Here is a 22763-nt window from a genome sequence, read left to right on the forward strand (position 1 = left end):
TTACTCCCTTATTACGAGGTCTTCACCTGAAGGCAGCATACTGCTGGGGCGCCATGGTTACAGCGCTCAGTGTTCTCAGTAAAGAAAAAAATAGCTTTAAGAAGAGGCCGCCTTTGGCAGCAAAACTGACGTTTCTGGCTATTGGTTTTCTACCTTCCAGACACTGGTCTGCTTGAGGACCTTTGGATTTTATCTATACCACTGTGCAAAATATTTATTTTCAAATTTTTTTGACTGGCATCTATTGTTTGCCTCATGCATTTTTTTCTGGATTTTATTTGAAGTCTTAGTCCTCCAAGAACTTTCCTTTCTCTAGGTTTTCAAACGTGTGCTGCCTGACAGTGCACGCCGGAAAGAATATTTTTTTTTCGTGAATAAAAAACTTCCTATTTTTTCCTCTGTGTTTTCAGCAGCACTCGTGCAGGTCAACCAGCTGTATCAGAGGCGCAGCTATTGTAATGCACCGCCTTTTTCGCGGCCAGGCAAATAATTCGGGCGCAAAGCAGAACGAAACTCGGAATGGGTTGTGAAATAGCAAGGAAAGAACAAGCTGAGAAGAATGGCAGAAGACCCAGTTTTGATTTACCAAAGGTGGCGTTCAGGGTTTTTAATGCGAAAGCAGTACTAGGCTATGTCGGCGAGGTCGTGTCACCAAAACGTGCCCGCGATAGTTGTGTCGTTCTTGAAAGAGCTAGGATCAAGCGAATAGTTTTAATCGATACAGGACGACATGAGGATGATGCGCAAGGAATTTGATGTCAATAGGATGGTTATTTATTTAATTAGAGCCAAAAATGTTGAAAAACCATCGAAAAGCACGGACGTCGAGTGGACGGGAAAACAGATGTGGAAGACAAAGTATTGGAAAAATGGGCAAAGGAGTGAAATTAAAGTTTGAAATGAATTTAATTGTGTTTAATGAGTGATAATTGATCAAAAGCTTGATCAACAAAGAATAATTGGTTAATTATGAGCAAAAACGATTGGACGGTTGAATAGGCTGGACGGGGATATAGTGGGTGGACGGAAAAAGAGCGTTGGCGCCAAATTTCAAAACCAAAGTGTGTGTTTGAGGTGAAGGAATGTAATCAGAGTGAAATTAATTAATTAGGTGATTAATTACGGTGATGAGATGAACGGCTTTGAGACGGTGCTGACCGAAGGCCAGCTGACGTGCCCAGTGACGAAACACAGAGAGGCAAAGAGTATCAAGGAGGAGAAAAAAGAGACGACAAATGCCGTGGAGACGTCAGTGCTTTCCCATTCTCCAATTGCGGGTCGCTGCAGTGATCTGTAGCGTTTTTGCATTCTTGATTGGATGTTCACTTCTTGTTTTAGTAATTCCGAGTACATGTTGACTGTGTTTGTGTTGATAGCGTGCTTTGCGTTAAAGATTTCTCGTTTAGGTGTACCTCGCGTTGACCCCGTTTTCTCTCTATTTTATAAACAGGGGAGTGCGGCGTTCCATCCATCCTGCCGCAGACGAAGGTTGTGGGAGGCAAGAGCGCCTCGTTCGGAGCCTGGCCGTGGCAGGTACGTATTTGTGGATGAAAAACATGCATGCTAGGCTTCACCACAAGTTGAGCGAGCCAGAAGAAAGGATGCCGTCAGGGGAAATATGAATATGTGCCTCTTGTTTCCATAGCTCTTATTTAACTGATCGATGAACACACTTCAAACACAAGATACGCCCGTTTCATTTGACGATAACCGTTAGTACCGCTTCAGATACATTGCGAAACTAGAACTAGTATACAGGTGACTTTCCGTTCATGTTTGGCTGAGGCGCCTCGTATAATAACTGTTCAGTTTGCTAGATTAGGTGGGCGGTATTTTGCTCACTGGAGCGTCCAAGTATTCAATCAAGTGCCGCATTTTGCTGACCGGAAAATCTAAGTGGCTTATGTGGCCTTGTGCACAAGGAGAAAAAAAAAAGAGGATAATTAAAATGAAATACTCAAAAAAGGCCGTTTTTAGCATCACTTTTCTTAATGGAAGCAAAAGAAACAAGCACATGACTGCCGAGTAGAGACTCTTATCTCACGGCAAAACAGCGCTGACGGACGGGACGGAAGAAGATGAGACAAACACATGCGCATGTGTTTGTCTCATCTTCTTCCGTCCCGTCCGTCAGCGCTGTTTTGCCGTGCCATTCAACATGAACCAACCAGCCCGACTCAGCCCTCTCCTTGAACTCTTATCTCGTCCGCAGCCTTTACAGTTCAGACTAGTGTCACCTCAACATAACTACCGTATTTAGTCCCAAATCGGTCGGCGTATCTTATGGGGCGGCACCACAGTTTCGGGAAGCGGAGATAATAATAAAGCAGACGTTGTTGTATCGTATAGGTCGCCCAACAAGAGCCTTTAGAAGTCATCATGTTAGCAAGGTGACCGGCACAGAGTATCGCACATTGCTGATGCAGCGATGCCGTGAGAAACACGTCACCGGAGGCAGAGTTGTGTTACCGCTCAGTGCAAATATAGGCGCAAAGACGTGCCAGAGACGACGCGAGATGGAACCGTTTGCAGTTCGTTGTTATCAGTGTTCGGCAGACAGCTGGACAGATGTTTTCTGTACAGGTGTTGTACACTAACGGCAGCAATTTATCGCCCCAGTTAGTAATATATTTACGCGAGCAAATTTCCCTTCTAAGAAAATAAGTGAAAATCTCCCTTTGGGTTCAATTTTAGTCCTAAATTTGCCCCAGAAAGGGAAAAAAATCCTAGAATGGAACGTCACTGAATTACACTTGTACATGCAAGCGAGGTATCTGAAGTGGCTTGGAGGTTAAGTGAGCTCAAGCCTTTTAACTTGACAAGCCCGTTGCTTCATAGACTATAAACACAAATACGCCTGTATGGAAGTAAAAAGGCAGTGAGCTGTCCTCTACCGAACTCCCTTTTATCAAAGGGAGGGCGCTACGGAATTCTTAATCCCATTTTAGTCCTTTGAGGTTCCATGTCGCTATTCGCCAGCAAGGTACCACGTTCGTACTGTAAAGCATTTTTTTTTTGGTCGACTTCACAATCGTTGTGCATAAATACACAGGTCACAAATTAGTTTATTTCTTTTCAAACGTTTTTTTTTCCATTTATATATTCTATTGTTACCTTATAAGTGCGTTTTTGCTTATGTGCATATATAACCAATCTTGAAAAGTTGTATTCCCCCCTTATGTAATGCTCGGAAGCGCCTTTAGGGTAAATAAATGAAGTAAATGAAGTTGCAGAGGCTCGCTTATGTCTCCATTCAGTAAACCACGAACTCAGATTTGTTTTATTTAAGAACACCATCAACGGCTACCCACAAGTGCGCGGCTTTGATCACCCGAATTATGCCGCAGGACTGATGTCGATAAAAGACATTCGATACTGCGAAGATTTATTAAGTGACGTTAGATGCTTGCATTCCCTAACAGCTTTTCAACCTGCCATCACCCGTGCTAGTCTTGGGCGGCGACGTTTATAAAGATAACGCGATATGGAATTAAGCACACACCAGATTCTTGTTCTGCAAATATGCGCATTCACCTTCTGTTCTTTTAAACGGGGATAAGATGTGCAGAGTCGCCACAGAAGGCGCCGGCTATCCCCCCCCCCCCCCCCCCCAAAAAAAAAAAAAAAAACTCGGTCGACAGATCTAATTCTCCTAACACAAAGGACAGTGTCGCCTAATCTTCTCACAAGTTTCTGAGGTGTGTTGATATATCTCATAAGTGGTGTTTCGGCGCCTCCATACGGATACGGTAGCAACTTTTCACAGCACGAAAAAACTTCATGAAAATGAACTGTCAGTTACAGATTAATCCATCCATATCGATGAAGATTGCGCACTTGATGCGGCAGAGGACATTCTTCTGCATGTGTACTTAGATTTCACAAGTTGAGGCTGTTATCTATTTTGCACTCAAATGCCTCAGGTTCCTCTTCGGCTAAATTACGATTTCCAAAATGGTCAATGGCAGTTTCCGTCCCAAAGCCGATGGATCTGCTGTCAAACTCACTGCAGAGGGGAACTTTGTAATAATCGCGTCCACATGGTTATATTGAACACGTTCCCTAAGGTTTCCACACGATTGTTCTAGCATTAGAACCGCATTAAAACCGCATTGTCTAGTATTAGAACCCGCAACCTCGCTCAGAGTACCAAATTGCAACAGTCGCTGGGCCACCACGGCAGGCCTTGCCGGCTGAACAGCCTCCGCTGCACAGTGTACACTGGTGGGCAGAGAACAGAATTTTACAGGCCACTGAGGACTACGGAAGGCACGGACCTCCATGCTATGCTGGCGTGTGACTCGCAGCGGGCTCTGTTTTAGTGGTTTTTTTGTTCTTAGCGTGTAAGTATCCAAGCACCCCGGCTGGTCTCCTGCGGAGCGGTTCCGAAAGATTTAAGGAGTTAGTACTTAGCCTTTACTGCGGCCAGCGCCACTCAAACGCCAGAGTATCGTTTTTTTTTTTTTTTTTTGGGGGGGGGGGGGGGGGGGCAATGCGCCGAATACTAATATGCAAAACAGGCGATGAAATGAGTCTGGTTGTTCGGCGCGACCTTTTACGAAGTGTCTTAACTCGCCGCTATATACGACACTACAAGGGACCATCCTTAGTGACAGGTTATTACTTTCTCCCCGCAGCATTAAGAAATGTTGTCACCGGCAGTCAGCTGATGCCGGAAGTAACAAGAAAGTGACAGCGCGTTCTGTAATCGTGCTGCCTTTCTGATCGCAGGTATCCGTGCGAAGGACGTCCTTCTTCGGCTTTTCCAGCACACACCGGTGCGGAGGAGCCATCTTGAACAAGTACTGGATCGCCACGGCCGGGCATTGCGTGGATGAGTACAGTGACATTTATTACATCCTCTCTGCCAAAACGCGTTCTCATAGGACCACAGTTTGCTTTTCTAGCTCGGGCGATTCAGTTCAGCAAGCGATGAAGATTGTATCCCCACGCAACATGTTTCATTCGCGACATGTTGTTTTCCTAGAAAAAACTGATAACCTGGTAGCTGAGTTCTTTTTCTTCTTTGATAAAACTGCGACGGAAGCTACAAAAGAAAGAACACGGTAAGCATAACTGCAAGTATTCCTTCTGAAAGCAAATGGCTTATTCAACTACAAAAAAAAGGGGGGGGGGGGGGGGGGGGGGGGGGAGAAACAAGCATAGCTCTAACTGGCAGCGAAAACTAATGATTCGAACTGCGTATGCGTACACCTTCAGTGATGGGTAAAAACACGTCGTTTGCAGTTAGCAAAGGCCTTAACAAGCAGCGAACGTGGTGCTGATTTAATCAGCAGCTAAATAATTTAGACCCTATTTTTTTTTCTATAATATTTTCCTCGCCTTTAGAAGACCCGCACTTCTAAAAGCGTTCCGGCATCGAGACACGAATAACACTGTATCGCAAGGGGCATCACCGGGACTTACACCAGACGGAGAGTGACGTCACCTCGCGTTGCATGTCCTGTTCGCCCCGAGAGACCAACGACCTGTCGGGGCAGCGCGGATTACAATCCATTACGCATTATCTCGGGTATCCGTTTCGTCCGCGTGTTCTCTCTCCATTTAGCCATGCGGCGAGATGGTTGACACCACCGCCCAGGCGAACCTAGATTTGAATCGCGCTCCCACAGGTTTCCGGCTCGTCCGAGCGCAGATAGCAGCTCCACCGCACGCACGTTACGGCCACTAGCGATGCCCCGAGCAAGCGAAGCGAGGAAGGAAGAACCGGTTTTTGTTCCTGTTTCTTTCCGCGTGTTCTCCAGTTTCTCCCGGCCGCCGCGAGATAGCGGCACCGTTCAAGGTGCGGCTATGGTTGAAAACTGTGCTGTGAGCGGCGCGGGAAAGAAGAGAGAAAAAGAAAAGCACAAAAGAAAGGAAGAGAGCCTCCTTAGGCATGCATGCCTGAGCAGCGAGGCCGAAAGGAGAGCACGTATTGACAAAACGCGAAAACTCGTTTATCAGCGCAGCTGCACGTAGACTATTCGCAGAGGTCGTCTTCTCCCGAGGGTCCAAATGCACTGCAAGGAAGCACGTGAAGGGCATTTATCGCATATCAGCGCAAACAGCAAGGCGTGAGGCTGATCTCCACTACTAATGATAGATAACAATCAATAAACTTTGCAACGGGGATGTGATCGCTGCTCAACGTTTTCTTTTCTTGGGTGAGAGCAGTAGCGGAACACAGACTGCTTTCTATGCGAAAACATTCACAGTGGGACAAGTTGGTGGGCATTTAGTGTAAAGCAGTGCAACGCGACACAACAAGAACAGACTGAGGAGAGGTGCAGCCTCTCTCAATGCTTTGCTGAAGGCACCCACTGCATGCACAAGAGCGACTGTGCTCAGTTATCTGATAGTGCCTCTTGTTATTGTCACACAAAAGAGAACAGCGCCACTGAATATTCATAAACAACTACTTCAAGAATATCCCAAATGTTAGGTCCGCAAATATGCTGTACTCTGGAAGTGGGCGCAGAGGCTGCCCGGATGCTGTGTACTAGGAAGCTACAGCCGCGCGTATTGACTGCTACCGTCATTCGCGGTCAGCAGAAAAATAGCGACATAGCCGCTTCTTGGTCGCGTTAATTCATCACTGCTTTTACACCACCTTGCCGCACAGCTGGAATTGCAGCGAATGAACAAGAAGGTATAACATCGCTGTTTTAATTGTTCCCTCATGTAACGTGTAGTCATCTTTGACGTCATAATCATTGTTTAGATACTGAAACCGAAAGAACCCAAACACCATTCATTTTGCAATCATTTATTGGGCTTAGGTGAACTCAGTTTGGGGATTGGTCTTTCCTAATGGCTTTCCCACAGTGTTTCAGGCCTTTGGAAAGCGTTGAAATAGTTGCATTTCAATGATCAGCGCTGCACTAGCTGCAATCACAGTAGCTACAAGCCAAATTAAAACATATACTAGAACAGGCGTCTCGAAACTTTTCAGACAGATGGTCGGATTACAAATTTTTCATTGCGACGATGTCAGGAGAACAAAAAAGGAGATATAAATAAATCACAGAGCAATATTGAAGAATGACAGTCCTCAGCTATAAATGAATTTATTGGACTTAATTTTAACACCTGTATTCAACTTGTGTTGAAACGAAATTGCGGACCAGACCTCGCCCGCAGGCTGTAGTTTGGAGACCCCTGGACTAAAAGAAGCAAACGAATCAAAGTAATGTTCTTGCCGATACCTGTCAAGATAGGAGTTTAAGACACATTCCACTCTAGCGCCCGCGTTTGCTTCGCCGCAGTATGTCGGGCTTCGCTGGACAGCTCCTACCTTGCAAGCACACTTATACCGCACAGCGCGCAAAAAAGCTTGAACAGAAAGATGCTCGGCCAGTTCGCATCCACAGCACCTGTCTACGGCAACACGAATAACTGAACGGCATCAGGCTAACGGGCCCCACGTGCGGACGGGGCTGCATGCTATTTCACTGAGGCACAATTAGGTCAGCCTTGTTTTGAGAAAGGGTTGCCATTACACTTTCCATCTCAGATGTCTTTTTTTATTTACACTGTTTTCCCTCGTATCGGCGATTGCTATGTTAGCTTTTCCCTATGATCTCTGTCTTCTTGTAAATTAGTAACCTCTTGCATACCAGGCATATATCCTCGAGCGTTCCTGAGGTCTTCGCAAACAGAGCATTTAAGGATTCCAAAATCCTGGTCCTACTTGCTTTGAGAGCCCCGCATATAGAACAGAGCCACGCAAACCCTGTCTTCGTCTCTGTGATCTGCCGCCGTGCGGCAGTGACCGTTTCCTACTGACCCCGCAGTGGGCGACACGATTCCTGGCTACGGCGGCTGCATTCTTATGACGGAAAAAAATGCAGAACCGTCCCGGGTACCAAGATTTGTAGCGCACTGCAGAGATCAAGGTGGCCTCATTTATTTAAAGAGGCTGACCTTCCTTAAATGCGCTCTTTCTTCATGGCGCGAAATCCCCCCGTACGTGTGCGCAATTCATTCTGCTTTTCGGTGTGTGCAGCCTGCTGCTGAGCCAGATACGGATCCGGGTGGGCGAGTACGACTTCTCGAGCGTGCTCGAGCCGTACCCGTACGCGGAGCGCGGAGCCAAGAAGAAGGTGGTGCACCCCAAGTACAACTTCTTCACCTACGAGAACGACCTGGCACTGGTCAGGGTGGACGAGCCGTTCGAGTTCATGCCCCACATCGCCCCCATCTGCCTGCCGCCCGACAACGAGTCGGACGACCTGATCGGCCGCAACGCCACCGTCACCGGGTGGGGACGCCTCAGTGAAGGTATATTTATCATGCGCTTCCCCACATGGCGTTAATGACGTAGCTTGCTGTTTCCTCGACCTGCTCCAAGCTTCTATAAAATACATTACACTGCTTTTTTCTCAGACATAACTGCAGCCAAACAAACATCAGGGATGATAAAACTACAATTTGATCTTAGCCATAAAGCAGAGAAGGGATGAATCAGAGATGAATCTACATAAGACAAGCACGGTAGTGTTTTTTACTTGGGCACTTCTGTTTTTTCGCACAGGTCGGATTCTGCAGTATAATGGCGGTACGCACAATTGGCGATGATGACAGACGCCAACTACTGTGCCAGGCGCCATCTTTGTTCTTCAAGCGCAGAAAGATGGGGGCGGCATTACGCGGTCCGACGCAGGCGCTGGCCTCCAACTTATGATCTTTCAAAGACACAAATCAATTTCACAGTCCCGCTCAGCTCTGCATTCTTCTACAGTCTTTCTTTATTTCTCTTTTGTAGCAAACTAGCAAATTTCGGTAAGGCTGCTTTCAATACACAATCCGTTCAACGCACACCCAGAGTGAAAAGGGGAGAGAGAGGGAAATACAAAGTTTCTTGATCTTGTCAAAATGAGCTGCTACGAAAGTCCGAAATTGTATGGGGAGGTACTATCGCGATAAAAATTTTGCGGAACGCTATTATGGCTAAAAAAATTACTTTTCGGCAAAATCACGCAATCCAGTTGCCTGAAATATGTTACGGTATCAGGGAATGTACGTGCTCTTTCCGCTGGTAACAGTGCCACTCAACTGGGTTGCGAGGCAGAGCTACAAACAGCTCTAATATGCTGTAAACTTTTTTCCAAGAACATGCGCCCCTCAAACTTCCGATCGCGATAGTACATGCCGTATGTACAGCACTTCCTCTGCCTCAGTTCAGCTGTTCGTTGTTTGCTAGACTGACTCCCCCCAGGCGCCTATGGTAATTTTCCAGGGGGTAGTTCCTTCTGGAATGGGTGTTCGTATGGGTGAAGCACAGAATGCGAAGTACTGTTAGTGCAGGGAGCCCTGCTTTTACGTCTGCGAAAAATCTCATCAGCCGACAGCGTCAAAGACTGCGAGAACCGCAGTGACAGCGTGAGCTCTAAATGGTCAAGGACGTCCGGAGGAGCAGAAGTTTGTGAAGAGAGTAGCTGGTGTCTTATTTTGATCGAACACCCTTTGGCCCTTTTACTTGGTCTTCAGCCGTAGGAATACGTTTCAAATAAATTTTTAAATGCTCACTGCGCTTAGATAGTGTTCTTGCGAGAGTAATTTTGTCATATTCTAGCCAACAACCCAGCCAGGCGTTGAAGCTATTTGTCTCGAAGCCGTAGACCGAACTTGATTCTCGGAATCGCCATTAGGTAGTTCAGCTTCATTTCCTTGAACATCATTTTGCCAAGTTCACACAGGAGAACGCGCGCTCAGCATAAACGTTAGAAACTGGAACTGAAAAAATTGTGAACGCGCCATGTGCCAGTTGTGTAAAAGGACATTCGCCGAAAATGTCTTTGTACGATCCCGCTGCGTTCCATGGACTCAAACGTGAGCTGTAATTAAGCTCAAGCTAATTGTTTGCAGTTGCAGTATTTCGGACACCAGCTCAATGCAGGATTATTTAAATAATACAGCGGCAGCTTCAGTACACCTTCACGGCTCTTCGCGCTTTCTATCTCGTCGCGATTGATGGCATGCGGCCTCCGAAGTGCAGACGAGGTATTTGGGAGCCGCTCTAGGAGTTGTATCGCCATTTGCATCAAGAACTGGAAGAAGTGCTCTTTCACAGCCCCTTAGTCTATTGGAATCTTCTTCTGAAGATGTCACCATTATCATAGTGGCTCCGTGCACATGTTGGCTCCCTACCTAGCCGCGAGTAGGGGGTGCCCCCATGCGCACACACACCATCCCCGCCGGCGGGGATGATGAGATTTAAAAACAGGCTAGTAAATGTGCCAAAATAGAAGTTCAAAGTAGCCGGAAAGTAGACGGAGCCAACCTGCAATAATCATCGCTAGACGGGGTCGTAAAATAGCCTTTTTTATTAGGTGGACGCTCATATTACTGCTACTACTCTGGTGAATGGTACAAGTACCATGCAATAACGATATATCAGTGCATAAAAGGGTCTTCGCTTCACAGGTCATGGAGGGTAGAAGAAATTAGAACCCGTATTCGGTACAAATATCAAAATGTATTCACTGCTTGCATTTTACCAGATATATATCTCTGCTGTGAGAGCTCTGATGACACCATGATTTATTATTGCGAAAGCAATACTGCTCTCACTTTCGAGCCATTAGCGTGGTCGTGGCGCTTCCACCATTCACCTTTAGCTGACCCCTGTGGTGACGTCACGCCAGACCGAGAGAGACAGGGCCCCAGCTTGCGCGGTTAGCATGGGCGCGGAGGAGCTGCCACGGCGCACTGCGCAGCTGCCGCGAGAGGGCGCGCGTTGCTATGACGTCACACCAGGGGGATAAAGGTGGGGGAGCAGCTCGGTTGCTCCCAGTTGCCGTGGTGGAGCTACCTCGGTATGTCGGATGATGTGTATAAGGCAAAGCTCCAATGAAATGCAGCAGCCAGGAAACGCCAGCGCGCTGAAGAAACAGATGAGGTGGTGGCTCGACTCGAGCCAGTAGGCAGGCCCGTGCATTTCCTTTTCATCCTTCTCCCAGTCACAACAACAACAACCGTCGGCGCAGAGCGGCGGTAGACACGGCGGATGCGGGCTGAAGAAACGGATGAAGTTGCTTTCGCAATTTCCGGGCTTAACCAAGCTGAGCCTCTGCCAATTTTTTTCCTCTGAAAAGGCCTTACCAAATAATTTGTTCTTTCATGTCCTGGTGCTCCGCACCTGAACAATCTGCACGATTCGAGAACCCACTAAGGTCTTGGTAACTGTGTTATCTCGCAGAATATTTCAGAGTTGCCCTTATATCCTCGGTGCGTATTTTGGGCCTCTATATAGCTCCTTACGGCTCACAAATAAAAATATAAAATATTCCTCCCACCACCTGACGGCATCTCTCTGGAAGTGAAGTGATACGCTGGATTTCATGTAAGAACAAAAAGGCGTCGCACCTCGTACCTGAAAGCACTTTTAGGTGCAAGATTTCAGTCATTAGGCATGAAATTCTTTTAGCCCCCAAACTCGTGCGAAGATCGTCTCAAAACCCTGGCAGAGCCGGCAACGAAACTAAAAGTAAAATCTTTCCTGCGGAAGGGCGTCCAGAAAAAAAAGGAAAAAGAAACTTTTCCATCCTAGCACCCTACCAGGATTCGAACCAACGCTGGCGCAAGCAGCGTAGTTCAGTTTCTCGGGCAGGGCTGCCAACCCTAGAGATTTTCCCCTAGATCGAGAGAATTTAGACGTTGTTTATGGGAAAAGGGATTTTTTTGTACAATCTAGGGAAATTTCATTTGCTCGGAGAGTTTTTTTCTTACTCAAATTGGGAACACAGTACAAGCTTTTCGTTTTTTTTTTCTCTACAACTGACGGAGGCCCGTACAACACCGCCATGCGTTCGAGTAAAGCCTGTTTCACATGCAAGGGAAAACGCTTCGTTGCTGCGGCGCAAAGGCTGTTTAGACCCATCGCAGCGGCTCCAGCAGTCAGAGCGGCGATGTTCCAGCAAGTTACAAATTTTTCGCCGCTCTGCGCCGCTCAATTTTCAGTCGCTTGCATGCATGTGAACCAGCCTTTACGCGGACGTAGTCGGACGTGTATGACGTGGCCAGTGGCACCCGCTGCAGTGATCTGGCGCTTCACCGCCTTCCCTCAACTCGCGCGCCCCTTCCTCACGCTGTATTTGGAGCTCGCTGCACGAAGTGAAATTCCTATTTAGTAAGCATATCTGCATGTTTATTTTGATAACTAGAAGAGAACAAGGGGGCCATTTTTTTTATAAAGGAGCTCTGTGTTGAAAATCTTAGCTAGTCTAACTAGGGGAACAATTCCCAGTTCACCCGCCGCGATGGCTGAGTGGTTATGGCACTCGGCTGCTGACCCGAAAGACACGGGTTCGATATCTCGGCAGCAGTGGTCACATTACGATGAAGGCAAAATGATAGAGACCTGTGTTCTGTTCGATGTCAGTGCGCGTTAAAAAACCTCCAGTGGTTGAAATTTCCGGAGCCCTTCACTATTTCATCCCTCACAGCCTGGGTCGCTTTGGGACGTTAGACCCTCCAAAATAATAAATCATAATTCCCAGTTCCACCACGGCGAACAAAGTGAGTTGAGGTCACATGAGGCATACAAAAGCTGTAACAATCACTGCTTCATTGTTTTAATTGACTCAAACTGTTACGTCAGCCACCCTCTAGAGCAATCGCAACAAATGAACAAGCAGCTTTCGTATCGCAGTTTCCGTACACTCCTCAGGCGACCTCCAGGCTTTTTCTACGTGGTATCTTTCGGCTGAAATCTAAACCGACACAACATGAGGGAAAAAAATTAATTTAATTTCACATGCCGATGCATGTTTACTAATATTTTGATACAGTGAAGAAAAAAACACAGACACGATATAGAGCCTTTAATTTGTAATTTCCAAACAGCGCTACGGTTTATCTTGTAGCTTCATTTAGAAGTTCATTTTAGATCCTTCATTAAAAATTTATAGCTGATTTGCTAACAAAGTCTGGTAAAAGGGTAGCTGAATGATAAAGCTTGCTAATGAACTACGCATAATATGCATGTTTTCACAATTGAAACTATTTTTCGTATCTAGGGAAATCTAGGGAATTTTTGGTTGCCAATAGAGGGAGAAGGGGCTCTGGGGGTTGGCAGCACTGTCTCGGGGCCTCAAACCACTCGAGCATGTTTTTTTGTTGTTGTTTTTTGCAGAACACAGTAAACCTAGAAACAGAAAATACGTGCGCCAACCTGCTTACGTTGGTACGTCGACACTGAAACTTTTTCGGTTGTGCCAAACCATCAAGCAGGCTCAGCCATTCAGCATCCCTACAGCTACGCGCGGCTTGTTGCGAGCGATATTTTGTACTTGGTAGCGATTAAACCATCGTCACCTTTATTCGTTTGTTATGCGCTTCCAAATGCTCGACGGCAGTAGTGCATTAGACGAGACCATGCAATAGGACCGGATTAGCCAAGAGACAGGATTGCTCGCCTGTGTCGCCAAATTCATCTTTATGTAACTGCACACAGAACTGACAAAGCGGTCGAGACAGTCGAACGTGTCTCTAAGGCTATGGAAGAGCACCGAGCGCTACGGCGCATCGAGCGGCGAAAACAGAGAAGGACGTGAGCGTTCTGTCCAGCTCGAAGAGAAGCGGCTGATGGCAGCAACTGCTCGGGCCGCGAAAGCAGTCGTGGAGACTAAGCGCACTGTCCAGCTCGATTAACAGGAACAAGCGAAGGCGAAGACATGTCCAGCAGACAAGAAAGCTGGAAGATACTCTGGAAGAGTGCGTTTGTCACCAGCGTGAGCGTCCCTAAGATGTGATGGGCCTTTCTGCACTGCATTTCATGCTTAGACCTACCTTTAAATTATAATCCAACATTTTGAGCTACCCTCACTTTTTGTACAAAATTTCTTCAGAAAATAATCTGTCTCCAAGTTTTTTAATGAATGTAGCATGCGAATTCGCTTCTCCCATACGAAGTACAGGATTATAGTAGCTGGTGTCATCAGTGCCACACCGCATTCTTCCTGCTGGCTGTTGCGTTGAGCGCTAGGATCCGGAATATTTGCTTCGGTGGAGGCTGTGGTGTTTCGTAGGACGACACATCGATGAAGACTAGTACGTGGCCCCCAGGCCCACGCCCAAAGGAAAAAGCCCCCTTTATTGCCACCTGACAAGTATATATATACAGACACGGAGTACGTCACGCATGCGCCGAGCATCACAAGAGTACACATGCACTTGCAACGATAGATAATATCACACGAGGAGCGATAACGCCCCAAATGCTGTGCTTCCGTTCAGATCATACTGGCTTCCTATAGAATTATAGCTTTTCTCCTTCCCTCTTTTTTTCTCGAAATTGCTTCCAACGGTATCCGTAGAAGTACGCTTATAGGGCCTTTTTTTCGTTTTATTTTCGGCCACTGCACACGATGCCACCGGTATTCAGAGCTGCCTACAAACACAATAGGAGGGGATAGGTGAAAGGCAGAAGGCGGCCCGTTATCGTGCAGCTGGGCAGTGGTCACGAAACTTGCCTCGCTGTCTCGCAAATCCCTGCGCAGCTAAGCCTACGATGCAGAAACCGCCGAGCCTAGAACGGCGCGCAGATTTTTTTTTCGGCGCTGCCATCATCTGGAGCCTTTTTTCGTGCGGTTGCTTCCCCTGCGGTCTTTGTTGCAATAGCAATTCTCAACGCAAACCGGTAGGTGCCGCTCTGACGTGAATTGTCAAGTGCGCATGAATACAACACAATAGCTGAGAACAAGAAATTATCTCGCAGCCCATGCCCGCCGTCGAAAAAACGTGTAACACGTTATACGCCACTTTTTTTCTCGCTGGTTTCCTACGTAGCTCAACGATACGTAAACGTTTGTGCTCATTCACGTACAGGTGCAGCCATAGTTCATCAGTAAAACGAGCTTTTGGGCAGGTTGGTTACTTTTTTGAGCCACAACTCCAGCGCGAAAACTACTAACACATAAGGAAGAAATACCTACAGATGCGGACAATCGCTGCAATAGTTCATCCCTGCTTTTGCATATGCTGATCAATGAAACGCATTCTCGCTGAATATCTTCAGTGGCTAGAAAATACTCCTGTTTGTACGAAGTGTTATTTTAATTAACAACCGGAACTTACACAAAAATCGCGGTGCTGTTGGTGTGCTCAAGTAGCCGCTAAAGAATGGCGTGTGCTCAGTCAAGAGAGTACGTTTGGCGCATCATTGAGAAACTCAACAGGCGTCCCTCGAAGAGGACTGTAATTACCCTAATTACCCTATTCTAGCGCGCATCTCTTATTCATATTTGCCAAAACGAAAAGGCCAAAGTCTGTGCACAAGCCTGAAGCGACCTTCATTTCTGCTTTCAAGGGAACTGTGGTCACTTCCTGGCAGTTCTTTTTCGCTGTCTCCCGTGCCGCCATAACTGTGAGCCTTAGCAGACGCCGTAACCATTTTCACTTTTGAATAGCAGCAGTGATATTTAACATGCTGGCAGTGAAGGACGGATGAAGAAGCCAGCGAAAAATACAACAGTGTAGTTGGGCCCAACTTTCCTAATATAACTATTACTGGACGTCCTCACTAGCCAGAGCAAAAATGGCTGATCTGCAATCTTCTCGCGGCATTGAAGCTGGGGGTATCCTCGAGGAAAAGTAAGTGCGCGGTAGGGTAAGGAAAATCCGCAATAGCCCCAAATTAACTGTGACGTAAACAAACATATGGCGAAAAGTACGAGAACATCCAGCTGGGCTGATTGGTGGTGGTTCATTCTGGCGGGTAACCAGCCCACGGACAACGTGGCTAAAAAACGCGTACTATACTACAGAGCAATGTACTCATAACTGAGATTTCAGTAGGAAAAGCAACGAAATAAACTCAGCCGCGCACGTCGTCCATAAAATTTGCACGTAAACTTCGCGGTGAGGACAAGTAGAAATGTCTGCGTACCATTCTTGCCCATCAGCCGTGAGTCAAGGTAGAGGTGAGCCATACTCCGCTGGCTTCGGGTCAGAGCTCGAAGTCACATTTTCGCAGTCGTTCGCTCACTCAGCGCGGCCGGGTGGCTTCGAGCAATAGGCAGCACTTTCAGGAGCCTTAGCAAACACTTAATTTAAGCGGTCGTCTAATCGTGCTCAGCCTCCATTCGAAACAGTTCGCGCCCGCGACCGAAGCGAGGGCACTTGTGCTAACTCATCTGAACAAAGAATGCTGTGTTCTCCTGCAAGGCAGGGGTGCTCGGACGGTTCTCTAAATGGACAAAGAGATTATTACTACTAAAAGCTCTCTGAGCGAGCGTCAGAGCGTTATAATGCTGACAGGCGTTATGATGCCAAGTCAGTAGAACAGTGTCTCCAGCGTGGGTTTTCTGGGACAGCATTAATTTGAGGTTTGAGTTTTGTTTTGTACTTGATTACACATATTAAATTGTTAATAAAGAGTGCAGAGGAAGGCCGCGACTTGACTAAAGAAAGCTTTAGGTTGTAGGGTTGGTCGTATGTTTCCAGCAGTTGTCTACTCACGCCATAGTCTCCGGCGACATCGTAATCGGTTGCCTCGCGGAATAACGGTCACGCGCAGCAGCAATGGCTCTTTTAAAGATAAATTTCATAAACAGACTTGTTTGCCATTTGCACGCCTCCCATGTGTTACAAGAAGCCTCCAGCTCGAACATGCAGTTCTCCTGTTTCGCCATTGCACTATGTACTCTGCCTAAACAGTCATGTGACCGCGCAAAATTCATTTGCACTCCATCTCCTTTTCGGCCTTTCTGCGTCTTTCTTTGCGCCCATCCTATCGTGGAGAGTGGCAAACTTGAGCAGCGTCGTTCTGGTTGTGTGCCGTGATGTATAACTTACTCAGCTACGTCCAAACCAAGCTATACCCGAAACTTCTAAAAGATAGTGCCACCTGGGGCACTGGCGTGAGACACAATACCCTGCAGCCCTTCGCTTCTTCCCCTTCTCCCACCCTGCATTTATTCACTACGAGGCACGAACGCAGCAAGTGCCGACAATTGCATTGTGAATTAAACACAACCGCCATTTAACAACACCGTAGCAATGTGTACTGGCTTAGTCGCTTTTCCCCATAAGTAGTATGAAGCAAGACTTCCAAGCATGCAATATCAGCCCAGCATGATCAAGTCTTTGCATATACAACGAATGTATAGTCAGTGATTTGGAACATTTCTAAGAACCAGTTGAAAACCTATATTTGGGTATGTAATACTCAATACACCCGTTTCAAAGCATATATAACACGTTCAATGCGCTAATAGTCGCATTTCATGCGCACTGATATGTTAAATGGCTTTTAACGCAGCCCCGTAATGAATGCTACCATTCGAGCGCACTAGCGAATAAATTTTTTGTGCTCGTATGGAGCGAAAGGCAAGAAATGGTTATAGTCATGCTTGTGCTCTACAACTGGTTTTATGACTGCCTACAATGTGCTAAGCCAGGGGTTCTCAAACTTTTTTGCTTGGAGGAACTCCTAAAGCCTTCAATAAGTTCAAGGGAACCCCCCCCCCCCCCCCCCCTTTCACTTTCCAGTAATGTTGTCGAGTGCATTTTTGCAAAGAGAGAGTTGCAAAAGTCAAATGTTTATTGCACCGATTAATACATATACTAATGTGATGGGTGGTACTGCTTCCCTTTTGAGAGCAAGTCAAAGCGTGACTCAGCAGCACTCAGAGCCAGTCTCATATCAGCTGCTGGGTCAGGGCCAGTGAGGGTTCTCGCGGAACACAAGAGGACAGCCCGCGGAACCCCTGTGTTCCGCGGAACCCAGTTTGAGAACCCCTGTGCTAAGCTATACCTGAAAGATTTTTAAAAATACTCACGTTTGTACTTCTCACAGGCGATATCTTTATTTTCGTCTTCGCGAAGTTACATAGGAAGCTGTGGAGTTTTGTTGCCATTGTTCTGCTGCGTTGATCAGTGACTTCTCTGTTTATCTACAAAAACTGTGACTTGCACCACAGTATCAACTGAGGTCAGCTCAAGGTCACAACCAGTAGCACCATTTCTTACCTATGCTCTTTAATTCTGCAGGAGGAGTGCTTCCTTCCGTGCTGCAAGAGGTCAAGGTGCCCATCGTGAGCAACGAGAAGTGCAAAAACATGTTCCTTGCCGCCGGAAGGCATGAGTACATACCCAACATATTCATGTGCGCAGGATTCGAAGAAGGAGGGAGGGACTCTTGCCAGGTGAGTTTTCACAGTGTTGAAGTTTTCAATGGCTTCGCGCCTTTCTTAGGCCGTCAGTGCTACACTGTTCAATCTTCGACGCGTGATATAGCCAAGCAGTGCGCTCTTTGTCGCGAAGCAGCATTAATAAAAAATAATCAGCCTTTAAATCGCAAAATTCTTCTTGCTGCTTGAATGAAGCCTGAAAACTGGTAAAGTGCCCCAATATGACCCACCATTCGCATCGCTGATCAGGGGGGATTACCTAGGGCGTCATTTGGGCTATTTGTGACCTGTCATAACGAAAGCTAGAAGATTAATCTTTGGAAATTGAACTCTCCTGTGTACAAGACGCGATGTCACACACTGCAGTCACTGTGCAGTGGAGAGAGAGAGCGCGCGCGAAATGGACAGAAAGGCAGGGAGGTTAACCAGGCGATACCCAGTAGGCTACCCTACACCCGGGGAGGGGAACAAAGGGGAAAAAAAGAAAAAATAGCGGCAATGAAATGAGTTTTTCTAGTGTCCATCGACCACTATGTCAAGGGGACAGAGGGCACGCACTAAAAACTTAAAGATTATAGACGGTAATACAACCCCGACTCCTTTAAGAATTTTAGGAGCGCTTTCCCCACTTTCCTTTGTGGGGAAGGTTGTGTCCAAGGCCCCAGAACCAAGAGCCAAGGTGGGACAGCGCAGCATACGTGATTCTATCTGGCCCTGGTGAAGACGAACGCCGACATCCTGCAAGAGCAGCGTCGAGTTCCTCGCGAGAAAAAAGGACATCCATGGCTGAGACCCGTGAGGCAGGAGGAACACTCCGGGAACTCGAAGCAGTTGCTACACCCGCAATTTTCCTGCAGTAGTCCGTTGCTACCTCACACTGCTGTCGGTCTTGATAGACAGCCAACGCATAGAGTGGTTGTCTTTGCTTCGGAAGCGTACGAAGGCCCCGCACAGTACGCCATATGAGGGACATGGGCTTGCGGGGCTCGAAGTGCTGACAAAAAGACTTCCAGCGCTGGTCCGCCAGCTTATCCATTCTTCGCTTGAATTTTTTTCTGCTTACGTCTAGCCTCCCGTAGACCATTTAAGCACTTGGTTTTATCCAAGTTCTGAACTATCCTGAAATCTAATGTCCTCAAAGCAACCAATGTGACTGCGGTTGAAGATGATAATCAGCATTATGTACAGCGCGAAAAACTAAGACAGGGGAAGAAACACGCAATCAGCTTCGCTCTTGAAGTTCTCACCTTTCCATTCAGTCGTGGCTTATCTTGGCTATTTCCCATGGACGTTCTAGGCTTCATTATAGTGCCCTCTGTGGTGGAAATTAGCATGGATTTTGTACCAATTATTTTTCACATATTGTGCATGGGAGTTTGATATCATCATCAGCCGAAATGCGGTCACAGCAGTATAAAAACCTCTTTTATTTACAGCGCATTAACAATGTCCTGCTCTAGCTAGGAACATGCTATCCCCGCAAACTTCCTAAACTCATCGGCTAACCTGACTCGCTGCCGTTCCCAGCTACAGGGGGGATAATAGGTCAATGACAAATGAGTAGTTGTCAATAACAGTACCGTAAAAAGAGAGGTACAGTGCAGTCTCGGGATCGGGGACGTGGCAAAGAATTTTTTTCCGGAGCTACCCAAGACAATTTCTTGGGGAAGGCACGGAAAAGAAGGCGTCTACACTCCCTTCCCTCCGCTCTCATTTGGTACGGGCCTGCTCTGAATATGACAATACTGCATTGTTAACACAGAACATCAGTTACTAAATTTTCAGTGCTGGAAGCGGGTTTTATTTTTCAGGCTCATGCTGGCTGATTCTTGCGACCGTTTTCACCTCGTATCTTTGCCTATGCGGAACTAAACATGGAACTTACATTAGAGGTTGAAATGCGTGCTATAGATACAAAATAATTGATATTAGCCAGGAAAATTCATGAAACCTTTTATTTCTTTCTAGATTCAAGCAGGCTGGTTGTTGCATTAAGATTCACAGTATAATTTGTTTGTGTTGACCTTTTGCTCATCGTAAATACACAGCTTGAAGTGGAAAAAAGACTGTGAAGAGTCTACAAGAAATTATAACAAAGTGACAGCAAAGCACAGTGAGTTTGGTAGCTTAATATAAAAGAAAAAAAAAGGTCAAAGGCACTGGAAGGCACGACGCACTAGCACGTTCCAATGGTTTCTCACAATGTTTACAGGGTGATTCCGGCGGTCCGCTGCAGATACAGGCCAAAGACGGCCGCTGGTTTCTGGCAGGCATCATATCGTGGGGCATCGGCTGTGCCGAGCCCAACCTGCCCGGAGTCTGCACACGGATATCGAGGTTCAAGGAATGGATCATCAAGAGCACCACCTGACGGTGACCGACCCACCCGTCGCGTTGCTACCACCCCCTCCACAGTCCCCGTGCATTCCATCGTCCTTCCATATCGGGCGACCACTGTGTGCTGCGCCGTGTGAGGCTGAGTCCAACACACTCGGTCTGCGGCAATGAGTGAACAACATGTGGACGCTGTGAAGAGACAAATGCGCATCTCCTACTTGTTCTGCGTCACCCAAGAGCGATACGGACTCTACATGTCTACGCGTACACAAGTCAAAACACGATGCATCTTTTTTTTTTAGAACTCGTTATTTTACGCGGACTGCTGGCAGTGACTTTAATGAATGCCTCTTTTCTTTTTCCTTGTGAAGTGAGTGACAACGTGTGCGACGCTGCGCAGTACACTGCTTCAGTTCTTTCATTTGCCCACTGCCTTCTGCCTCTTTCGAGTGTTGTGACGTTTAACTCTATTTTTGAATGTTGCCGCACCACACCACGACGTCGGATACGCACAAACAAGTAAGTAATCCATATGCAAAGTGTCGTTCTAAATCAAGTAAACGACAACTTAATGAACCTAATATAATAAAGGAAATTTCTCGCACTGCTCGTACACAAGACTGAGTATCTCCAACCTTTTCTTACACCCCTGTCACGCAGGCAGTATCAAGTGACTTTTAAGTCGATAACGTTCGAGATTCTCAATCATGGGCGGATTTAAGGAAAGGGGGGCGACCCGTTTTGCATTTTGCATGGGAAAACCATACCGGACCGAATTTCTTCAATGAAAAAAATTGCGAGGACACTCTGGCAACTAAAGTGTTGAGAGGCGAAAGCCGAGGACAGTATGCCGTGATGACTTTCGGTGGATGTGACGTCACACCGTTCCCGTGGCTATATCAATACCCAAATTATATATCTTTCGGGGACCTTAAGTGTTCATTACGCTTAATTACACATTTTTACATCCACAAATCAGACGTTTTTCTGACTTTTCTGTGGCAATTTCCACTATGCCGTGACGACTTCCGGTGGATGTGACGCCACACTGTTCCCGTGGCTATATAGACTTCCGCGCTATTTCGACGTAATTTCGACATTTTTACCTGTAATTAATTAACTAATTAATCTACAGTCATAAAACGCGGCTCCCAAGTTTACTTTTTCCTCCTCTATCTGAAGCAACTATTTGTTTTCTGATATCTTTTTAGTTCCCGAGTTAAACGCGTGTGACACGCTTTGTTAACGGACGACAGTATGAACCATTAAAGATTAAAAAGTTCAAAACATGCATGGTTGATTTGGATGCCCCTCCAAACTGCCTCCTCAAGACACACAAAGACAAGACACACAGCCAAGACACACAGACAAGAAAGACAAAACAAGACACACAGCCGCATCCTCAATCGCAATCGAACCCTAAGGAGTTGTTCCACTGCTGCACAGCAAAGTTTGCCGCCTTCGAGAGACCATTATCTCACACCAAGGTTGTGGGCACCACCGCCACCACAAATAATTTTAAAAGAAGCAATTAGCCCATAAGTAAAACCTGAAAACCTTAAAAACGAAATGTTCATTTCTTACCATAAATATATTACTCACAAAAAGAAGTTGTATATTAGGAAGTTCCGTAACATTTCAAAATTTATGCTTCTCAGAACTTATTCCCCAGCGCATTGCTGAGAGGGCACTCTACATCCGAGAGTGCAGTCTGCCGCCAACTGAAGGCTTTCGGAATCTCAAAACAGTTCCGTGCTGCATCGCTTGCTCGATAGACTAGTGACTCGGTGGAGATTGCAGTTGCCTCTGCAGCAGTGTTCATTCGGCCATTGAATCGATAGACTATCGGTTCGAAAGCCTTCGAAATGCCCGTGTGACAGGGGTATTAGAGACAGCCGACCTGACGTCTGTCCATAAGCATGGAGAACGAAGAGACTACGGCAACAGAGGGAAGATTTCTAGCTGTCTCTTCGTCAGTACCACGGAAAGCCTACCAGGCGTCACTTGTTCACTGCAAGAAAGCAGAAGACATATCATGATCGTGTAAAAGGGGATCATACAAAATTTAACTTTGGAAACTGTGTGCGCCATCCAACACCTGCACTTAGGTTTGAACATGGATTACACGCAGTAAAGGTAAAACATGCGAAAAATCTGCGTCAGTTTAGCCGTGGTGACCTGCGGCAGATTCGGAACCAACGTCCGGAACGCTCTTAGATTAGCAAAATATTTCTTAGGAACATGAAAAAAAGGGGAAACCTCGCTGATCCTTACTTTTAACGCGATTAGCAT

General features: G+C 46.6%; 1 protein-coding gene across 1 annotated transcript in view; it reads left to right on the forward strand.

Moving 5' to 3' along the window:
- The window catches only part of LOC149339413 (uncharacterized), an 86381-nt gene extending 65338 nt beyond the window's left edge, over positions 1 to 21043 (forward strand). Inside the window, exons 4-8 of the mRNA XM_089550466.1 lie at positions 1451 to 1533; positions 4732 to 4838; positions 8006 to 8280; positions 17995 to 18149; positions 20347 to 21043. Coding sequence (XP_089406592.1) covers positions 1451 to 1533; positions 4732 to 4838; positions 8006 to 8280; positions 17995 to 18149; positions 20347 to 20505 — 779 coding nt within the window. The 3' untranslated portion in view covers positions 20506 to 21043. The remainder of the gene's footprint in view (positions 1 to 1450; positions 1534 to 4731; positions 4839 to 8005; positions 8281 to 17994; positions 18150 to 20346) is intronic.
- Positions 21044 to 22763: the final 1720 nt, after the last annotated feature.

The sequence above is a fragment of the Amblyomma mixtum genome, chromosome 6, assembly GCF_055824585.1.
Source record: "Amblyomma mixtum isolate Tamu chromosome 6, ASM5582458v1, whole genome shotgun sequence".
In the NCBI taxonomy this organism is placed as follows: Eukaryota; Metazoa; Arthropoda; class Arachnida; order Ixodida; family Ixodidae; genus Amblyomma; species Amblyomma mixtum.